At 36.4% G+C, this 23,353-nt stretch overlaps 1 protein-coding gene across 2 annotated transcripts in view; it reads left to right on the top strand.

Moving 5' to 3' along the window:
* The window catches only part of PAIP1 (poly(A) binding protein interacting protein 1), a 30,295-nt gene extending 12,618 nt beyond the window's left edge, over positions 1-17,677 (top strand). Inside the window, exons 5-11 of one of the 2 annotated variants that reach the window (XM_063085971.1) lie at positions 3,210-3,321; positions 6,455-6,580; positions 7,757-7,863; positions 8,398-8,515; positions 9,330-9,384; positions 14,300-14,393; positions 16,529-17,677. In XM_063085971.1, coding sequence (XP_062942041.1) covers positions 3,210-3,321; positions 6,455-6,580; positions 7,757-7,863; positions 8,398-8,515; positions 9,330-9,384; positions 14,300-14,393; positions 16,529-16,622 — 706 coding nt within the window. In that variant the 3' untranslated portion in view covers positions 16,623-17,677. The remainder of the gene's footprint in view (positions 1-3,209; positions 3,322-6,454; positions 6,581-7,756; positions 7,864-8,397; positions 8,516-9,329; positions 9,385-14,299; positions 14,394-16,528) is intronic. The other variant, XM_063085972.1, reaches the window with a different exon arrangement.
* The last annotated feature ends 5,676 nt before the right edge of the window (positions 17,678-23,353 follow it).

The raw sequence follows: 23,353 nt of genomic DNA, 5'->3' as shown, positions 1-23,353 counted from the left end.
CTAACCATACTAGAATTTGATCATTTCTCTATTCTAAAGACCTTACATGATAGAAAGTTGTGGAGGAGAATAGTGTGGGCCATTTTATTTGCATAGTATTAAAAGTTTAAGGTCAAATATATTAGTCTTTTTGCTGTAGTGATGTTTGCCTTTGGTTTTGTGTTTAGAAAAAGGCTTTTCCTTTTCCAAGACCTTAAAAATGAGCACTCATGTATTTCTTGGTACTTTTGTAGTTTTGATTAGAGTGAGGATATAATTTTATTTAAATTAGAGTAAAAGTGAATAATCTGTTCTTTCCTTATTGATTTGAGCTTCCACCTTTATCACACTGCATTCTTATATTTGGGTTTTGATTCTGGGCTTTTATTATATTCCATTTATCACTTTTACTGTCACATTCCTGTTCCTTTTACTGCCACACAATAGCTATTTTAAAAAGCTATTTTATATCTAGTCTAGTTCTCTATTCTTTTTTGTGGAATCTTCTTTGCTACTCTTGTTTTCTCCAATGAACTTTAGAATCAGTGTTTGAAATTGTACAAACCCTGTTGATTTTGTTATATATTTTGGGGATGATATTGAATTCATAAGCTAAGTTAGGGAAAATTAATTTTCTTATAATTAGAATTGTCTTCAGTAACAGGGTTGTCTTCAAGTTTATTATAGTTTGTCCATTAATTCTTTGGAGATATTTTAATGGTTGCAGAGTATTCCATTGTGTGGCTAAATTGCAGTGGAACAGATTCTAAAAGTAGACCCCAGAGACACTTAATTAAGCTTTTGATGAAGGTGGTACTTGAAATGCATATATAAAAGATAAATTGTGCTAGTAGCACAACTGGATAGCCATTTGGGGAAAACAACAAAGATGGGTCCCTGTCTCACTCCCTACTTCAAAAGATTTATATTAAAAGTTAAATAGAAAGAATAAAAAAGGGGGGGGGATTGACAAACAAATCTTGCGTTGGTAAGGCCCTTTTAAGCAAGACATGATACCCATAGGCCCTAAAGCAAATTTAAAATTTTAGTTACATATAGATCATAACATTTGGGGGGAGGGAGGAGGAATACATTTATATGAAGTAAAGTAAAAATAAAATTCATAACACATAGCAATGAGTTTATTTATTTAATATGAAAAGAGGGGCCTCTTAGGAGTGAGTAAGAAAAGACCAGTATCTTAATATTTAGAAATATTTAGAGTGGCTCTGAATAGGTACAGTTCAGAAAAATGACAGTTATAAAGAGATATATAAACTTAACTATATATAACTAAAGAAATGCAGATTAGGTCTTCTGGAAAGATACAGACTGGGTACTTCCAGAACATAGGATGCCGGAAAAGCTCACTTTTATTTCCCAGTACTTCTCACCCCTGGCTATGCTGTATAGTAACCTGGAATAGGACTGAAACCCTGCCCCCACCCTTGGAAATTCTGTTGTAATTGGAGTGAGGTGGAGCCCAGGCTCCCTGCTCTTCAGTTCTCTTTGACTCTACCCTTGTGTGCGCTTCTATAGTAATAGAATGCTGTCAAAGATATTAATGTGGAAGAATGCTAAGATACAACAAGTGAAAAGCAGAGCATGATTCTACTACCTCACTTAAAAATATATACATACTTTGAAAAAGACAGGATGGAAGTTACCTTCACAGCAGTTATCTCTTGGTTATAGTGTTACAGGTGACTTTGTTCTTTATATTCTTCTGTTTAAACCTTTCTGAAATTAACATGTATTGCTTTTATAATTGAAAATCTTCAGCTTTAAAAAGGTTAAGGGTCTTTCACCTAGATGATCAACCATGTGCAAGGATAGGAATTTACTTTTGCATACACATAATTGTGTCCTAATGTACAATCTAATAGTCATAGTATTTTATAAAACAAAAAGGAGGTTTTTAAATCAAAACTCTTATGTGCAAAGTTGTAACAGAAAAGCAACCAACAAGGTGCTTGGTTAACTGAGTTGGCATTTAACTGATCTTTTCCATTATTAACCAAAGGGTTCTATCTGTAAGTATTTTTTTTCTGACAAAGAATTAATTTAGTTTGTATGAGACAATAACAAATATCTTAATATATCTGACTCAAACAGAAGCTGGTACTCAGTTAATATTGCTTGTAAGCATTGGAATTGGCCACATGGGCATAATAAGCTATGCTGGGTTTATGGGTGGTTCACAGGCTGACCCCAGGTAAATTCTTAGGCAAGAGGTGATTGTTGTTTTGGGGGTTTTTTTTCCTTTAAAAAAAAATTTTTTTTTTTTTTTATGAAGCCCATCTAAACTGGTTATATGAAAGCCATTCAGTCTTAAGCTCTTCCCTTTGTCTTAAAAAAAAAAAATTGTCAATCAGTTGTATAAAACAAATGACTTTCCCAAAATTATCACCACCTTATCAGTAAAGATAAGAAAAAATACTTAACACCAAAATGGTAAACTTTTAGTCATTTTTTAAAAATCCATTTTAGTAATAGTAGCTGACACAGTAATTCACTTAAAATTGGCAATGACAGGCTTATTGTGATTAGTTTAGATACGTTGTAGGAACTGTGACTGTAACCTCCAAGATTTCTTTAAGTTGTGTGAGGCAAATGGACCAATTAAGGGATAAAGCAAGGAAAATCAAGTTATTTGAAACTTTCAGTCCCCATTGGGAATAGAGACCAAATTAATTGCTTGAGGAATTTTTTCCTTTAGTATAATACTTCTGATATATATAATGGAAAGTATAAAGATAATGAACTTTAAAAAGAGTTTTTTAGCTTAGTTGGAGGTCATCTATATATATTTTTAAAGATATGTTTCAAAGTTCTTATATTAAAAAAAGAATTTTACAGGGGCAATTTGGGTAAAGCAGTACTTAACAAAATGCCTAAAAGAAAAAGTGAGGCCTTTTTTTTCTATTTTGTTGCTTGTATGCTGTGAACCTTATGAAACCTATGTTGCCTAAACATATTACAAACTTGATTTGATAGGAATAGTTCAAAATAAAACTATCAATTTCTTAAAACTGGAGACTTAGTACAGAAGGATGGGGCATAGTCTAGTCAATAGACAGGAACACTTTTTCTTTATTATAGAAAGTCAGGGCAGAGGAGCATTGTGCTTGCCTCTATTGCTGTGGACAACCAAACTGGCAGATGGTCATCTTGTTTGACTATTTAAAAAACAAAGCAATGCGAGAATGTAAAAGATATGTGTTTATTAGATGTCAGACTGAATATGAAGTTAAAGATCAAGCTGCGAAAGGGGACGAAGTGACTCGAAAACGATTTCATGCGTTTGTACTCTTTCTGGGAGAACTTTATCTTAACCTGGAGGTAAGGAGAAATTTTTCTTTTAAGTACTGACAAGGCTTGAAAAAATAAACTGATCTCAAAAAGGAATCAGTGTGTTCACATTGTACTTTACAACATTTTAAGAGTGAAATGAAAGAAGGGGGAATGGGAGAGAATGTACATACTCATGGTAGTATCTGTACTCTAATGAATGTCTGTAGCATTTGTTTCTCTGCTTATGGGCAGGATGATGGGAAATGATCACTGACCTTTTTAAAGTCATGTTCTTTTAGGAAACTGTGGTTTACATGTGAGTTTAGGCTTTTGAGATACAGGTTAGTGATACCTTTTTGAGTCCTTGCATCATAAATATAAATGCCTTTAGTATGCTGACTTTTAGATGGTGGCCCAAAGCAACTTCTCTGCAGAATACAAAGCTTTGAGTGAAAAGGAGAGAATTTTGGGTTTCTGGCTTTTCAGCTTAACTCACTCACCCAGAATAGTTCTTTTAAAAATTTTTGCTTCCTTACTTTTTTAATTGACAAGTAAAAATTATATATTTATGGTATACAACATGTTTTGATATAGGTATATATTGTAGAAGAATGGCTAAATCAAGGTAATTTAACATGCATTACCTCACATACTTATATTGAAATATTCAAGTAGACAATAATATATCATGATGTAAATAGATCTTTTTTAAAAAAATTTTTATTGAATCGTGATTATACCTATTTTGGGGGTTCACCGTTGAGATATGTTGATCAAATCAATATTACTAGCATATTTTTGTTATAAATAGTACTTATTCTTTATGCCCCTTATTCAATCTCTCCCTGTCTCCCCTCCCACCTCTGATAACCCTAGATTTCCTTTCTTCCTCTGAAAGCGTAATGGTTACTCTGTTGATTTGTTGCCTAGATGATCCGTGCAATGCTGAGAGGTGTGTTCAGGTCCCTCAATATTACTGTAGAGCAGATATTTCTTCTGTCACTCTGGAATGGGCTTTGTGGAGAAAGATATCCTCTTCTTTTCTGTGGTCTCTGCTGGTGTCAGTACAGTCCAGTGGCTTGCAGACCATCTGCGTGGTGATTGTGGTGCCTAGCTGCTTTTGTGGCAGCCGTGGTTATTGTGGTGGCTGTGGTTGGCCACCCACATGGAGGTGATGTTTTTAGCATGCTCCTTGGCGCTGGTAGTGTGCCTGGTTGTGGGAGAGGGGTCTGGTCCCCAGATCCCTGCCTCAGGTCCCCAGGCAGGCCCTGAGGTGCTGGCGGTGTGCCTGGTTGTGGGAGGCAGGTTTGGTCTCTGGCTCCATGCCTCAGGACCCCCAGGCGGGGCCAGAACTAATTTGTTGTCCTTTGTTTACATTAAAATGGGGGAACTTCCTGTGGGAACCAGTACTTGAGCTGTGTGGTTTAGCTAAATTGCTGCTTTGCTGCTGATTCCCTAGGGAAGGCTTTTTGTGCAGCTCACGTTTTAATGGTTGACCTTATAGGTACTTCTGGCTCTCCAGAGACCCGATGCACCTGGGTCGTGTAGAAACTCTGATCTAGGCCTGAGTCTTTTCATCAAACTGCACCCCATGCAATTTCATATTCCTGACCAGTCTCCTCTGAGTGTTCCTTTGTTGATTGGGGTGCCAGTCAGCTGGGCTTGCTGTGCCCCAGCGTTCCCCCGGTGGGCCTGTCACCCCCATTGCCAGTGCTGCAAACACTTCCCATGTGACGGGTGCTACGCTGGTCCTTTGTGATGACTCAGTGGCCTCTGAGTGGCTTCCTTTTTTCAGTTGTGGCTCCTCTTATGTGGATCCATGGCCACCCTATTTAGTGGTCTTGCCAGCCTGGGGGCCACCAACGCCCTCTTCTCCCATGTCACCTTCAAGCAACTTCATCCGAAGGGCACAGCTGTGGCATTTCCTGGGTTCTTCTCCGTGCACTCAGCAGCTCCAGCCTTAAAGTGGCCACAGCACAAAGTGGTTGGAGCAGTTTTTTCCTTCTCTCATCATGGCTTCTCCCACCTTCATGAACTCCATAGGTCTTTCCTCCTCTTCCCCTGGGCTCTAATGGCCCCAGCTTGGCTGTTGTTGCTTTTTGCTTTTTTATAGTTGTAAATTGGTTGATTTGTGGAAGAGTGACCCTGGGGACTGTCTATTCCACCATCTTGACCGGAAGCCTCTAGATCTCTTGAATTTATTCCTCCTAACTAGAATTTTGTGTCCTTTGACCAACATCTCAATCCCCTCACCCCCAAGAATAGTTATTTTTTGTCCTATTTTATATATTCTTTCATGTAAAATGCATTTGTATAAAGTCTACAGCTAAACATGTTTGTAAATTTAGGTGGTGAACTTGAGTATATGCTTGTTAGTAGGCAACTTAAGTGCTGGATATTACTGTGTAATGGATTTGCTTGACTTTTTTTTTCTTTCATTAATCCCAGATAAAGATTTATACCTTCTTAAACCCTGATTTGCGAACCTCATATCATAAACATCATACTATCATAAACATCATAAGACACATGAATCTACCATCAAATGTGCATCTCAGTCAGTGTCTGATAAAGGTCTATATCCATCCAGTGCCTAATTTACTATCTCTTTTTACCAAAAGTGGACTTAATTTTTTAAACATCTTATGCCTTGTTCTCTTTTAGTCTAATTTTCATACAAGCCAAAATAAATATTAATCTAAAATGTGCCTCAAATGAAGTTATTTTAAGAATATTGTTGTGTATATCCTATGAGGAAGTAGAGATGCTCAGTCTGTGGAGAGGGTAAAGATAAGGCATAGTACCTGCACCTAAAATTCCCCTATCTAGAATATTCTAAAATACTATAAAAAGCAGAATAAAATGCTGTGGGTTCAGAAAAGGCGGTAGTTTAACAAACTGGAGAATGTTTTATGAAGCAATAACCTCAAAGTGAGCTTACTTAAATTATCCTGGCCATGCTGACATGGAAATTAAATTTTACCTGTAGCTTACTAGTTTCATTAGTGGTCTTAGTTACGTATAAAGTAATTCTAACCAATTCTGTGAGGGTACCACAGTGTGTTCCTATGATTTTTGTATTGTTTAACTAGAACATTTATTTTGCCAACCTCTTATTAGACCATTTATGTATCTATTTTATTTTGGAGTTGTTGCTTTTGATTTTCTTTTGCCCCAAAAGATCAAAGGAACAAATGGACAAGTTACAAGAGCAGATATTCTTCAGGTTGGTCTTCGGGAGTTGCTGAATGCTCTCTTTTCTAATCCTATGGATGACAACTTAATTTGTGCAGTAAAATTACTGAAGGTAGGTTTTACTTTCTTATTAATTTAACTGTTTTACTCATTAAATTTACAATTTAGGGGAAGGAAAGTACATATAGTACACAAATGAATTCAAGGTTAATTTACTACTGTAAGTTAAATATTGACATTTTACTTTGCTCCCAAATATATTGGAAAGCAATATATCCTTACTATTTAATATAAGCAGTAAAGTTCAAAAGTTGAAAAATGGAAGTCCTATACTCCATTCCCATCTGTAAATTCCCTTTCCATATCTTTGTATGTGCTCTTATAAATATAATCTTATTCTGTTGTGGCTTTGTGTGTGTGTGTGTTTATTTTTGCATCCTAATGAGAGACCTTAGATCTTCCCATGGTGCATGGATTTGCTTTATTGAGTAACATCCTAGTATTGCATTATAAGCATATACATTGTTTATCTATTTGGGTTATTTTCGGTTTAGCCACTGAGGCACTGCTACTAATCTTCCGTTATGTCTTTATATGTGCAGATATTTCTGTAGGTTAAATTCCTAAACATAGATTTGGTAGGTCAGTGGGCATGTTTTTATAATGTACTTTATATTGACAAACAATGGCAAACTTTTCTTCCAAATGCTAAACCAGAGTGTACTCTTGTCAGTAGTGAATGAGTACACTTCTTTCCCCACATCCTTATAGTGATGGATATAATCATCTTGGTTTTTATTTTGTCATAGATGATGAGTAAAAACAAAACCTCATTTTACTTTGCATTTTCCTGATCATTAATGAATTTACACATTTGTTTATTATCCATTTTTTATTAGTTTCTGTGAATTACCAGTTTACATCCTTAACTCATTTTTTTCCGGATGGAGTGTTTTTTTTTTATTCAAAGCTTCTGCATTTGTATGTTGCATATTTCAAAAAGTAATAATGTAATAGCCTATTTTAGTCATATAAGGAATATAACATATAGTCACTCATGATTAAAACTCATGATTTAAGTTCTTTAGTTTATTCCTGTAGTTTATCTCAGTCAAGAAAAACAGAGGGTGTAAGGATCTCTGAATATTAGATGGTAAACAGAATAATGGGGGATACTTAACTTGGCAAGTTCATTTTGTTTAAAGAATGCTTGAACTGCTAACTAATATCTTTTTAGAATTTCTACACTCCATTGAATTTCTTATTTTACTGGCACTTGCTTTATTAGTTGACAGGGTCAGTTTTGGAAGATGCCTGGAAGGAAAAAGGAAAGACTGATATGGAAGAAATTATTCAGAGAATTAAAAATGTTGTCCTAGATGCAAACTGTAGCAGGTAGGAAAAGAGTAATGTGGATCTCAATTTCTTGCTTTTTCTTTGGAGATTGTTTTTTAATCTGCTAAACTTCATTACAGTAATTGAAAATTTACATGTTGGTTTACTGAAGTATTTTCTTTAAAGGTGTAATATTTTACCTGTAGTTTCTGCTCACTAGCCATTTTTTTTCAATTATGTTTAGAAATTGAAAAAGTTAAGATATTCCCATGGTAAGATATGAGTCCCATGAAAAATAAAATGCTTCAGACTTGTTTAACAAATACATGAGTAAAGTACTACTTTAAGCAGAGTAGGAGACATAAAAATGTTTGAAGGATAGCCACTGCCTTTAAGGACCACATAGTCAAGGCTGTTTTGTTTTGTTTTATTTTTTTTTTAAAGGTGAATATATATTATAGGAAATATCTAGAAAATGAAAGCACCGTATGTACATGTTAAATTTAGGAAATAAAGTTTTAGGAATCTGTGAGTTATTTTAGAGCCTGACAATACTTAATGGTGCATATACTTGTTTTTGACTTTTCTCTGCAGAGATGTAAAACAGATGCTCTTGAAGCTTGTAGAACTCCGGTCAAGTAACTGGGGTAGAGTCCATGTAACTTCAACATACAGAGAAGCAACACCTGAAAATGATCCTAACTACTTTATGGTATACCAGCGTTTACAATTTAAGTTTTGCTTATTGCTTGAATTCAGTTTTGGAAATTAGATGAGTTAAATAAAGTTATTCCCAGACTTAAATGCCTTAGGGTCGCATGGCAGCCAGCAGAGCACGTAAATAAAGAGAAGAGCCCTGGAATCCTCCAGATTGATAAAGCTTGCACTTAAGTGAGCATAGGGATGCCAGGAAGCAGTTTTTCTAGAGAATTTATAAACAAAGACCTGCATCTCAGACTTTCACTATACATGTTGTAGCAAAGTAAATAAAAATTTTTTAAAAATGGTTACCAGGCTAATGATGCCCTGAAACTCCTGACACAACCAAACATAAACCATAGAGGAATGCTCCTACAGACCTGGTTGTAGAAATTCTTAAAGAAATGTTAGGGTAGAGAGAAACCACAGCTAAAATTGAACTGACATTAAATCACAGTGCACAGTAGGACAGTTTACTATGAATATGACAGACAGTAGACAGCAGGGTTAGGACCACAAGAATTTTTTTTTTCTGGTGGCCGACTGATACAGGGATCCGAACCCTTGACCTTGGTGTTACAACACCGAGCTCTAACCAGCTGAGGTAATGGCCAGCCTGAAAACCACAAGAACTTGAGGTGATAAAATGGAAATCTGAAAACCATAGGCTTTTCCAGTGAAATGAAAGTGGCTGTTAGTAAGTTGTTTTGCTTGCTCTCTTGCATTATCAGTGCAGACAAGTGACATTATCCATGCTTCATTAATTAACATATTTTTTTTAAAGTTCTGAAATGATTACATATTTTTATCACTTTGATTAATTCTAGAATGAACCAACATTTTATACATCTGATGGTGTTCCTTTCACTGCAGCTGATCCAGGTATGTTGTCTCAGAGCCATTTTTCTCCCAACTTCTTGGTAAAGTAGTAAATTACGGAAAACCACATTCCCACCAGCACAAAATTAGTTTTTTAATGTGTTCACGTCATTCTAAAATGCTAGGGTAAAGGTTTGTCTTATATCGAGTATTCTTCATAGTGATCACTTAAAGCATTTCAAGTGAGAGTCTGACCCTGTGTATAGTGTCTTATCACTCTAACAGAGGATTGGAAGACTCCTTCAAATGAATGCAACCATTTTAATTTTATATTTACTCTAATATTTTGTTTTTATACTCTTAAACTTTCAAGTGGCTAGTATAGAAGGGAAATATGGTTCTAGGTCACTATATATTCAGCAGCTTATATTAATATTGGTTAATGCTTGTTGATACTGAGAATTAAGATTTCTTCAATACTTGGTGGGCCAGAATTAGAGTCTAAATCTCTGCATACTTCCTCTTCCAAAAAAGGGTCATTTATGAAAAGATCGCTTTAATTGTAATAGATGGAACTGCAGGTTAAGTAAGAGAAATTTTTCCCATTTGTTACAACCTTGGAATTTTTCTGTTTGTTTATTTTGGATAGCAGTCATTGACTATCCTGTGCCTCTAGCACAAAGGATTTTCTTTAGGGTGAGGAAATAGAATTAAGTTATAGGCTGTGAATAAGCATTTTCAACTTTACTTAATGTTCCTAAATTGCTTTCTGGTGTGATTATTCCACTTAATATTACCACCAGCGGCATCTAAGAGTTCCTGCTTCTCATTCTTGGCAACAGTTATTATCAGATATAATTTTTGTCACTTTGTATGAAATTCTTTCTTGCTGTCATTTTATTTTCCTGACTAATGATTCTGAATTGCTTCTCCTGTTTTTGTTGACCTTTTGATTTTTTTTTTTTTTTTTTTTTTACGAAAGATGACCGGTAAGGGGGATCTTAACCCTTGACCTGGTGTTGTCAGCACCACACTCTCCCAAGTGAGCTAACCGGCCATCCCTATATGGGATCCGAACCCATGGCGTTGCATCACACTCTCCCGAGTGAGCCATGGGCCAGCCCAACCTTTTGATTTCTTTCTTTGAGAATTGCCTGTTTGTACTCTTTGCCTGTATTTCTATTGGACCATTTGTCTTTCTTATTGATTTGTAATTCCTTATATAGTCTAGAGAAGTGATCCTTAATCAGCTAAGGGTTTCAGTTATCATCTCCCAGTATGTGGCTGTCTTCCATTTTGTTTATAATATCTTGTCATATAGAAGCTTTGGGGGAAAAAAAAAAAAGAAATCTTACTTTGTTGCTTTTCATATATAGGTCTTTAATCTACCTGGCTAATTTTTGTATATGGGATATAGTAGGAGTTAAATATTTCTCTATAGTCTGTTGTCTTAGCAACAGGTATTAAGTCACTCTTCCTCTCTGAGTTATAATAAGCCCCCTCTGTTGTAGACCATGTAACTCCTCAATAAACTTGTATGTCTGATTCCTGTGTTTGTTTATGTGGATCTTTCTTCTGCTAGTCTCTCTCTACCCTCATACCATATTCTTAATTATTCTTACCTTACTGTAAATCTTAACTATGTCTAGTAAGACAAATCTTTCCTCTTCAGTTATTCTTCAAAGTTACCTTGATTCTTTTTAATTCTTTGTTCTTCATCTTTGTCTAATCTGTTTATCCTTTTTAATTATTTTTAATAACTATTTTATAGAAATTCAGTTTGGATTTTTTTACTGTGGAAATGTATTGATTATACGTATTTGTAGGGTACAGAGTTATATTTCAATACATGTATACGATGTGGAGTGATCAAATTAATTAGCATATTCATCATTGCAAATCTTAATCATTTCTTTGCAATGAGGACATTCGATCTCCTGGCTTCTAGCCATTTGATAACATGCAGTAAATTACTATTAATTATAGATGCCTAGCTAGACTATATACCAATAGGACTTATTTTTTCTATTTAACTGTTTTGTGTCCATTAACCAACCTCTCAATAACCCTCATCCTCCTTCCCCTTTCCCATCTCTAGTGACCACAGTTCTCTCTCTTTCTGAAAGTTCAACTTATTATTATCATTATTGTTTGTTTGTTGTTTAGCTTCCACTAATGATTGAGAACACACAGTATTTCTCTGTGCTTGGGGCTTATTTCACTTAACATAATTTTCTCCAAGTTCATCTGTGTTGTTGAGAATGGCAGAATTTCATTTTTTATGGCTTAGTATTCCATTGTGTATATATACCATACTGTCTTTATCCAGTTGTCTGTCGATGGATGTTTAAGTTGGTTCCATATCTTGGCTATTGTGACTAGAGCTGTGATAAACATGGGAATGCAGGTATCTCTTTGACATGATGATTTCTATTCCTTTGGGTATATACCCAGTAGTTGGATTGCTGAATCATATAGAAGTTCTGTGGTTGTTTGTGAAACCTCCATATTTTCCATAATGGGTGTACTAATTTATAATTTAGTACCACCAACAATATAGAAGGATTCCCCTTTCTTCACATCCTCACCAGCATTTGTTATTCTGTCTTTCTGATACTAGCCAGTCTAACTGGGGTGAGATGATATCTCAGTGTGGTTTCAATTTGCATTTCTCTGATTAATGATGTTGAGCATTTTTTCCGTATACCTGTTGGCCATTTGTATGTCTTCTTTTGAGAAATATCTATTCAGCTCCTTTGCCCACTTTTTTAATCAGACTATTTTTTATGCTATTGAGTTGTTTGGGTTGCGTGTACATTATGGATATCAATCCCTTGTCAGATGCATAGTTTGAAAATATTTTCTCCCATTCTGCAGGTTGTCTCTTCACTTTGTTGATTGTTTCCTTTGCTGTACAGAAGATTTTTAGTTTGATATAATCCTATTTATTTTTTCTTTTGTCTGGTTTTTCAAGCTGAATTTTGTTTCTGCATTTTGTTCAAATTATCTTGACCTTTTCCCAAAGTTTTTAAATCCTTTTTTCCTCATCATCCTTTTAAAAATATTTTTGTTATATCTTTTAATTCTAAACCTGCTGTTATTTCTGATTATCACACATAGAAAATTGTTTCCTTATGTTTTGATTTTTTTTATTATTATTATTGCAAGCCCATCTTTACCTATATTTCTTAAACTTTTATTAGGAGATGATTTCAGCAAAGTTACAAAGTAAAAATTGTACAAAGGATATTTATCTACTTTTTACCCAGATATACTTTAAGTTAATTCAATTTGCCTTATCAGTTGTACTCTCTCTTACACGTACCCCCCCCCCCCAACCATTTAAAGTTGGGTTACTTGTATTCTGGCCCTAAATGAATATTTTATGGTTTTAACTATCTTTGTTTTTCTTCATGAAAACCTCTTGTGGCTTTTATTGTAGACAACACTATCTGAAATGGTTTTATATTTGCCAGGAGCCAGAAGGGTATCACTGCCTTGGAACAAGTTTTATTTTCTTGTCATAGGGGTTCTTTATGTGGGTAGTAGAAATTTGAGGTGCAGGCCCATTGTTACAAATTCCCTGGGGAGCCAGTTTCTCCGGAATGCTCTGTCCTTACTTCAAACCCAGGCAGAGACAGCCAAGTTTCCTTGCTATCTCCCTTTGCCACTAAGATGTTGTGTTTTTTTTCCTGGTCCGCCTTTTGCTTAAGGTATCAACTGTTTGGGGGTGAAATGCTTGTGCAGCATGTATTCCATTTTTCTGTTTTACATGGGCCCAGAATCGAGCTTTCTGACCTTCAGTGGGCTTTAAAATGCAGACCTTTTGGTTACTGAGACCAGCACCATCTGTCAGCCTCCCAGCTGCAATGGTTTATGTACAGCTTTCAGTTCCTTTTTGTTTATCATCTGGCGCCTTGATTTTTGTACGTGTGAACTCATCCATACATTTAAAAGAATGTCTGTCTTATCTAGTACCTCAAGCATTTGTAGCAGGAAGATTTTATGGTTAAAATTGTCAAAATTGGATGTCAAAATGTCACCATCCCTTGAGCTGTAGTTAGAATTTTATAGAGACTGACGCTCTTGTGAAAACATGATTTTTATCCAGCCTAATATAATGATAGTATTCTTTCAAAATTTGAGGTGGCTTCTATTCATCAGATACTAATTTAAAGGTAACTAGTCTTAATAAATACACTGATCCATTTTATTTAGATGTAAGGACTCCATATAGACATACTAATCTTAAAAGGTACCCAGTAACTCTAACATAGTTGGCAGGTGGAGAGCCATAATATCACTTGTACTATCTTGGAAGACCCAACCAAGAGAAAGTTGGCAGAGCTGAAACATTTACCAGGTAGCTGCTTTCTCCCTGTCTCTAAGGGAAGGAAAGAATAGAACATTCCCTATGCCCGGAACGTTTGATAGGTTAACCTCATCTGATTGAGAAATGAGAAACATGGACCAGTTGCTGTTACCTACTAGCCAGATAGCTTATCTTACCTCCCTGTGGAGGAATAATGGGGGAGTTCCAAATTCTCCTTGAAAGCGAGGAGAATTTGATTAAAATTCTTCCTTGTGGAAGGAAAAAACAGGAGTATGGAAAGGAGTGTTCTTCCCCGGAAGTCATATAACCAGTATTTTCTCTAGTGGAAAGCAGCAGTAGAGAGCGTGAACAGCACACATTGGCTGCAAAATGTTCTCTGATGTATTACAGTGGCTTTGATTTCTAACTTATATTTAGAGGATTATTATATAATTATTTTAAGATTTATGGGCATGCAGGAGGGCAAAAGCAGGCCAATTACAATATAAGTTTTATGAAAGCTTTTTTTTACGTAATTGGGAATTTACTGCTATATTGGATCTACTTAAATAAAAAAATCAAAATAAAAAGAATTTTTAGGGGTTACTGGTCATTTCGTATGCTTTTTTTTCTAGCATTTAGGTTCTTTTTTATGTTGTCTTATAGATTACCAAGAGAAATATCAAGAGTTACTTGAAAGAGAGGACTTTTTTCCAGATTATGAAGAAAATGGAACAGATTTATCAGGGGCCGGTGATTCGTAAGTTCTTTAACTTTCTACATGAAATTTCTGTGGCTAATTTGTAGGTGGAGATTAGACCAGAAAAAAGTACATGAAAGAATGGCATTTTGATTTACTAGTGTTATAGTACGTTACGTGGTAGCACTTTTGTACTAAAAACTTTTCAGAAAATTATATTGAACTCAGACTGATTCTGAAAATTTATAGTGGAGGGGAAAAACTTAAAATATAGTATACTTAAATATAATTATTTTTTAAAAAATAGGTTAGACTTAAATAAGAAGCTCTAATACTTAAAGATCTTGGCAACTTATTTGTCTGTTTCTCCATTTATAAAATAGGAATCATCGTACCCCTCGAGTTTTTTGGTTTTGTTTGAGAACTAATGAGAATACATAAATGCTTGACAGCCTTTGGCACATAGGGAAAGGCTCAAGTATCATCTGTTAAAGGATAAATTAAGAGTAAAGAAAACAAGTTATTAAATAAAATGTTTGGATTGATAGGATGATATGTTACAGTCCTCTTCTCATATCTGTTTCTTCACTTGCCAGTCTGTAATTAAAGACACCTTTAATCTGTACTGCACCATTATGGAAGGCCAGTAAACGCATGAGGTTTAGTCTTAGCTCTGTTAATTTGCAGGAATTTTGACAAGGTGCTTAGGTTCTTTTCTTTCTAAGTAGGAGTTGGAGGGGAGATAAATTACATCTTTGACTTCAGTCTTTCTTATATTTTATCTCTGGTGTGTTGTAGGTTTAAAAAAAAAATCTTTATTCTAGTGACATTTTACTTATGGGTCAGTCTGAGATCTACAAATACACGTATAATGTTGCCATACTTTTATATACTATTTTTTTTTTTTTTTTTTTGTCATTTTTGTGACCAGCCGCACCGCACTCAGCCAGTGAGCGCACCAGCCATCCTTATATAGGATCCGAACCCGCGGCGGGAGCAGTGCTGCGCTCCCAGTGCTGCACTCTCCCGAGTGCACCACGGGGCCGGCCCTTTATATACTATTTTAATAGAAAAAATATATCTAGGGCTGTAAGGACCTGGGCAGAACTAGCAGGTTCAGTCCTGCTGGGGATACCACTGGAAGTTAAAATTGTTCTTGGCATTGAACTTCAAGTTATCCTCTTAAGTTTTGTTCAGTAAGCATCATATTCTCTTGCCTTAATGAGCTGTGGTTGTTGCAACACATTACCTTGTAGTACTAGAAATGGGGAAGAAACAAAGAAAAAGCCCCATCAGCAATTGATAGGATTGGCAAGACAGTTTTGCCACACTTGGATGTGGAAGTGATTATTGTGGGGAGGGGGGATGTAAAGAGCATTGTGTTATGGAGGAAAAGTGTAGAGAAGATCTGGAGTCAAACAAATTTTGGCCCTGCCACATACTTACCCCAAATTTTTACATTATTTAACCTCCCACTGTGTCTTTTAAATCTCTAAAATGGAAATGATGGTAGTGTGTATCTTTAAGATAGCTATAGGAATTCAGTAAGAATGTGTATGTGTATATTAAATCCTTAATTTGCACTTTAAATTTCTTCCCCCGTACTTAACCGTGAAAAGCCTTGCTTTCTACCATTTAAAACTACCTAATAGTTGGAAAAAGTCTAGAATAGACGTCAAAAGTAGCTTACTGATATGAAAGTCTGTATGACTTTAGAGGAACAACCTAGTGGGAATCATAGCAGGAATAACTTTCTGATGTTAAATAGATGTAAAATATTAACGTATCACTAGAGGTGAGTGGCATATCTGAAATTATGTTCTAGTTAGGGTGTAACTATTGATAAAGTAACTTTATGATGTTAATATCAATCTTGAGCCCCAAAGTTTGTATATCAATCCTTTGATTTAACTTTTAGGATACAGAATTTAACGTATGTCTAAAAGTATAGCAGAATCTTAACTTCAGACACAAGGCACTCGGAATTAGTGTAAAACTTCACTAATCAAATTAAGCATTTAGTTGTCTGAGGACTGCCATTTATGTAATTCTAAAGTTACGCTTGTATTATAACCTGTTCTAGGAAAGGTATGTCACATACATTCTTTTTGGTGGGGGAGGGGAGCTTAGTACCTTTAGACATTTTCTGAATTGAAAAACATTAAACTTATGAATCATCTTTGCTTCTTTTACAGATACTTGGATGATATTGATGATGAGATGGACCCAGAGATAGAGGAAGCTTATGAAAAGTTTTGTTTGGAATCAGAGCGTAAGCGAAAACAGTAAAGTTAAATTTCAGCGTATCAGTTTTATTAAGCAGTTTAGGTATGGTGATTTAGCAAAATTTCAGCATATCAGTTTTATAAAGCAGTTTAGGTATGGTGAAAAGCAAGGAAATGTGTCACACTTATACCAAATTAAGGATGTTGAGTTATATTACTAATGTATGCAACTTTAATTTTGTTTAACACTATCTGCCAAAATAAAATTTATTCCCTATAACTTAAAATGTGTATATATATAAAATAGTTTATTATGTACAGTTAATTCCACTGTTTTGGCTGCAATAAAATCAATTTTGAAATAAAAGAAATGTTGAAAGTAAAGCTTGCTAGCTGGTTAGATTCTTATTCTTTAAATTCTACTTTTCTTGAGGGGAAAGTCTTAGTCCGGAAGTACATATTACTGCATAAATGTAGCATCCTTTTTTAGATATGAGTAACTTTCATTTTAATTTGACATTTAGTGTCTCAATGAATTGAGTTTCAAATGTGAATCACAATCATGAAAATCTTTAGCACTAAAGTTTTGGAATATATCATTAACTACTGATTTACAAATGCAGAAGCTATTTGATACCAAGGGCTTTAAAAATGTTTAAAAAAAAAAAACTTGGAGAACTCCCAGCTAAATGACCAAGACTCTTCATTGAGGATTTATTCCAGTTCTAGAATTGTTCATTTTTCACCTGACTAACTTCATTACCCTAAGGCCTTGAACATTATTTGTTTATATGGCTTTCTCATTTTTATTTTGTAGCATGGGTTGCATTGACTTTTTTACTAGAGAATTTTACTAGATATTTGTCATTCAAGTTTTCATCTGCTTTATAATTGATACACCTTGAGGATCACTTTTCTAATACTTTTATTATGATGTGGTACCACCTCAGCCCTATTTAAGTAATATTTTTACCTAATGTCAATCTTTTTCCAACTAACTGAAAGGAAGATGTATGTACAAAAGAATTGCTTGTAAATATGCATGTAAATAGTTCTGTTAATAACCCACTGTTTTACATTTGGTACATCTGTGTCTGCTATTAGTTAATTTTCTCACTTTTCTGCTTGTTTGTTCAGTCTGAATTAAAATTAGAGTTTGAAAATAAAACTTAGTTTTGTTTCCTCTAAGTTTTTCAAGTAGCATTCTGGTATTTTAAAGATGTTCTTAACTTGTTTAGATGACATAATTTACTTAAAGGTTTGAAATCAGGAAAACCATAATAGGGTAGAAAATATTCTATTCATTGTCTGCTGAGTAAGAATTCAGTTCAATAACAAGTGAGTCTACCTAGAAAAACTACCAAATACAAAACATTACAACTTCTAAATTGGGGGGAAAGGAGCCAGCCAATATGGGAATCCGAACCCTTGACCTTGGTTTTACCCCACCACCCTCTAACCAACCAGCCACCCTAACATTACAACTTTTAGATTCCTTATTGTAAAAGGGGAGTATTTATATAATTGGGATTTTTGGAAGTTGTAATAAATTATTTTTTTCAGAATGGCTCCTGTAACATAGTGGCTATCATAATCTGCAGTTCTCTAAAGATATGAATAGGACTTACTATAAATATTGGAGGGGGAGGAGGTGTAGGGAAGGGGCAGTGCATTAGACCAGGGACCAAGGAATGCTAACTGGATATACTTTAAACTTCTAACAGTTGCTCTCTGAGTAACTATCCATTACTTGTCCTACTAGTCACCAACTACTGTATTCACAGTAGCTACCAACAGGATCAATGCATGTTTCAGATACTGCTGCTTAAAAAAAAACAAAAAACCCAAACTTATGTAGAGTCTTAAAACAACAACCATTTTATTATGCTTATGGATTTTGTGGTTCAGGAATTTGGACAGGGCATAGTGGGGATGTCTTTTCTCTATTCTGTAATGTCTAGGGCCTAGGCTGAGAAAACAAGGCTGGGGGTAGATGGAACAGCTGGGGGCTGTAATCATCTGGAATCATCTCATTTGGCTGGTGACTGGACTGAGATGACTTTAAGCCAGGACTAGATTGGAACTTGTCCATGTGGCTTGGAGTTCTGACAGCATGTTGGCTGGATTCTGAGAGCAGACATTTCCAAAGACCCAGGAAGAAGCTGCATTTGGAAGTCATGTAGCAATACTTCCTCTACATTCTCTTGGTTCTAAGTGAGTCACTAAAGCCCTATCAGATAGGAGGCCATCAAGGAATGTGTGGACAAGTTTTAAAACTGCAATGGTACATAATGAAGGGAAGAGTTGGCCCTGTGCCACAATTTTTGGCCTTTAGGATTGCCATGTCTTCAACAGAAACATGTTAAAGTCTTGCAGGGAATATTAGTATAAGTCTCCAACAAGCAAGGGACACAGAGGTGCTAGTAAATGTCATAGTGTGTTCTGGCAGTAAAACACAGGTACTGGTCTTAACCTGACAGTTGTGTCATCAGCTCAGACCCTCTGTCTTTATGTTGTCAGTGTCCTTCAGCCAAGGACTGCCAAGAACACACCTGTGCTTGAACTTGTTGGGTTTATTGTTGCAGTGAGAGAGAACACACACCTTGGAACTGTGGGGTGTATCAGTAAAATGGTATTAGAAAGAACCTCTTATAGGATTTGGCCTTTGGTTGTGTCATTTGGGGATGGTCTAAAACCCCAGAGGTTTACTCTAGATTGGGTGTTGTCAGAAAGTAAGGATAGTTCTATAATTAGGTGTTTAAAAAAAGCTTATCTATAGTGAGGACAGATAGGGTATATGTTAAGTTGTACTTGTTTTTAAAAAGTCACATTTAGGGAGGAGGATATTCGGTAGGAAAGTGAAAAACCTGTCCAGGACTGAAAGCTCAGACAAAACAGCTGTCCCTTTAGTCAAAATGTGAAGACAGATACAGAAAGCCAGCTGCAAAGTTAAACATTTTCTTTCAAGGTTATGCGGCAGCTATAAAATGCCATCATGGCTCCCTCTTTGTGTGATCACTGTTTTGTTAACAGTGATACCCCCAGACCTGCTTCTACCCATCTATTACTAGGGATACCCACTTGCTAAACTGCCCTCACCTCATGACAGCAACCAATCCCCAGTTAATCCGTGCTTCTAATCTTGCTGCAGAAACAGCATCCAACCCAGAACTGGTCTCCCTTCCCTGAGAGCTTTCTCAGCTGGAACTTTAACCTTCAACAGGAACTCAAACCTAACCGAAGATGGTACCCTTCTCCCCCTGTGGAGTGCACCATCTTCGATTCCTCTGCAGTGTGCTCCCTTGTTTGCAAGTCAATAAATGATTTTGTCAGAAGACAGGCTTGAGCCTGGTGGCTTTTGGTTAACTAGACTTCAGCAGATGTAAGTAATTTAAGCTCACGTGTGCTGCTGCCCTATTTGTCGGCCTGTCGAAACACCAATCCTGGATGAACCCAACACTGCTGCTATATCCTTGCAGCTGGAAGTCATGTTCTGGTAGGTTTGTACCACTGTAAATTCATGGTCACCACCTTTTATTTGGCTGTCTGCGCTGCCAAAAATCTTACTGTGTTTCTTCAACCCCTTTTTAACTGTTTCAAACCCTCTCCACTCTAATGTTCCCTTCATCTGCTAACTGATTTCTTGCTTCACAGGAAAAAAAAAAGCCATGGGATAAATGTACACAAATGTATTTGCATTCACTGCATCCCTCCTCTTCCTGTGCAGGAAGTATCCCTCCTCTTGTGAAGGTTGGTTATTCAACATGTGCTGGAATCGTACCTCCTCTCTCTCATGAATTCTATTGTTACTTGGTCTGTATTTTTTCTTTCTCCATTGGCTTTTTGCATCCGTTGTTAAACATGCCATTCCTCTCATTTCTACCTTCATTTCTCTCCAACCACAGTCCTATCTCTGCTTCATTGTCAGATTTCTCAAGTGGTGTCCCATTTTTTTTCCATTTCCTTATTACCTCGTATTTGCTTTTCCAGCCCACTATGGGTTCTGCCCCCACTATATACAATGGCCCTTACTTGAGTCACCAATGATCTATATGTCAGTAAGTCCAGTAGACACTTCATTTTAGCTTGTCCTCTGGCAATATTTGACACTGTCAAGTGACACCAATATTGAAAACTTCTAGGCATCTAGGACACAATAACTTGCTTTCTATCTTTATGCTGTTCCTCCTCAATTGTGGGCCTCTTTTTTTTTTTAACCTAATCTGTAATATTGGTGTTTTTCAAAGTCCAGTCCGAAGCATTCTTCTTTTCTCATGTTACAGTATTCTTGGATGATTTCATCCTCCCTGTAGCTTCAGTTAGTACCTATCAGCCAGTGACTTCCAGATTTATTCCTATCTCCTGATTGCAGACCTTTACTAACTTGTCATTTCCATCAGGTGGATTTACAAAATTTGTCATACTATCCACAAATTTTCACTTCCTTTTACATCCCCCTCTCATTATGGCACTGCCACCTATCCACTTGCCCCAACCAGAAACCCCGGCATTGTATTATGACTCCTACCTCTCTCAATCCCCAGATTCAGTTATCACCAAGAATGTAATTGACTTCCAAAATATTTCTTGGAGCTGTGCTTTTCATCCTCAGTGCCAAGGTTCTGAGTCTCTCCTGGTGCTTTTTCAAAAGGCTTCTACTGAGCTCTCCATGTCTGCTTTTGCACCCTACAACCCATTCTCCCCCACTCAGCAGTTCCAGTAATCTTTCTAAAGTACAAATAGCATCACAAAACCCCTCTGTAGTAGACAATTTCTATACAGGAGGTCCTTAGACATTAGAGAGGAAAAGGTTGGGGTGGCATAAGATCTAAGTTTGCACTGTTTAATACAAACTAATGTTAGAAATTAAGGAAAACATGGTTGTCTAAGGATGCCTTAGACTACACTTTATGTAAGATTGAGATCAATTTGCATATCAGCCTTTTTAAATGAAGGTGAATTTAGGGAGGTAGGTTTCTCACCATCCCTTGGGGCTGCCACCTTTGCTTAAAGCTCTTGTAATAAACAATTAAACAGACAACGATGGGGACCGCATAGAAGATGGTGGTCCCATATGATTATAATCTGTAACTTTTCTATGTTTAGATACACAAATACCATTGTGTTAAAATTGCCTATAGTACTCAGTACAGTAGCATGCTATACAGGTTTGTAGCCTAGGAGCTTAGGCTATACCATGTAGCCTAGGTGTATAGTAGGCTATACCATCTTGGTTTATGTAAGTACACTCCGTGATGTTTGCATAATGATGAAATCATCTAATAATGCATTTCTGAGAAGTTATCCCCGTTGTTAAGCTGTTACCATCAATAGGCTTGGCTTGCCCTAAACAAATGAGCTGAAAGTATAAAAGTTGGTGCAAGGATTGGAAGCTTTATTCAGATAACTGGCATCTGGGGTTGACCAGGCTAAAATCATCCCACCTTCTGATGCCTATTCTGGGGTTTATGAAGGGGAAGAGGCAGGAAGGTGAGGATAGGATTTTGTCCTTCAAGCAAAGGGGGAGGCTGGTCATGGGATCAACAGAAGGCCTGAGTCAGATATCAGAGTCTGGGTACTTTGGTGTCGTGGAGTCTGCAGTTGGTGGACTGATGAGCTTCAAATCCTTGATATTATCTCAGGGTCAGAGTCCTTATCTCCTAGGGAGAGCTCAAAGACAATAATCTCAGTTCATCACTGGAACATAAAAATACCTGAATCTAACTAATGTGGATGCAATCTTCCTTTAAGCAAAAAGATGAATTAATTATCAGCTAGGAAGTTTTGCCTTTCTCTTGGAATTCCTTTGCAGTTGATTAGGAAAGGTAAGAAAAACAAGTTTCAATTCTAAATTTTAGGTGCACAACATCTAAAGTAAATCAACATAAGAAGGTGTTATGGGAGATAAACAGAAATAAACTTTTGAGAAGGATCCTTTTGGGCCCTGATTTCATCCCCAGGCAGTTTCAGCCATATGGTCAGTTTCTCAATTCCTCTGCTAACCTCAAGGAATTGATGATCATAAGTTCCTAAGTTAACGGCTAACTGAAATTTTCTGCTTGGTCTTAGTTACCCCAAACATGGCTGTTCTCTGGCTAAGTTTCCTTTCAAAGGTGACACATGACTGTACCTCAATAAAGCTGTTTAAAAAAACAAAACAAAAAGCTTGGCCAAAGACTTTTTTTCTCACTTGGTTTTAGAAAATATATCTTAAGATAAAGTCCATAACTCATAAACCCATAATGATCTGGCCCCTGCTTACCTCTCTCTAATAGATCTGCAACATAACTAGCACCACTTCAGACAAGCCCAAGAACAAAATGGTGCCGTCCACCTCCTCCCCTCCCCTCTCCTGTTCTCTTTTACAAGAAGCTTCATGGTTTGGGAGAAAATGAAACTTTCGGCGTTTCCGCGTGCGCAGAACTCTCCATCCCCATGACCTAACTCAATCCCCACCCCGGAATTACATCACCCTGCTCTTGGCACCAGCATACCAATATAAGCTGCCACCACCCTATGTTTGGTGCTGTCCCCTGATTTTCAGGGCAGCCCCGGGCTGTCCTCCATTTTGAGTACAGCCTGGCAGATTTCTTTCTTTAATAAAGCTTGAACCGTACCCGGCATCTTGGCTCACTTTCTTTCACTCTATAGCCCCACTTCAGTCTTCTGTCCCCTTCAGGCCCCTCTCTCCTCCCTAATCATGCTTAAACCAATCTCGCTTTTCTTACGCCTTTTTAAGAGGAAAGATCTTTCCCTTGGGCCTCATGGCCTTAATACGGTGGCCTTAACTTCTGG

This window comes from Cynocephalus volans, chromosome 2 (assembly GCF_027409185.1).
Source record: "Cynocephalus volans isolate mCynVol1 chromosome 2, mCynVol1.pri, whole genome shotgun sequence".
NCBI lineage: Eukaryota > Metazoa > Chordata > Mammalia > Dermoptera > Cynocephalidae > Cynocephalus > Cynocephalus volans.
Note: the sequence above shows the minus strand (reverse complement) of the source record. Positions and strands in the feature narration are given on the sequence as shown.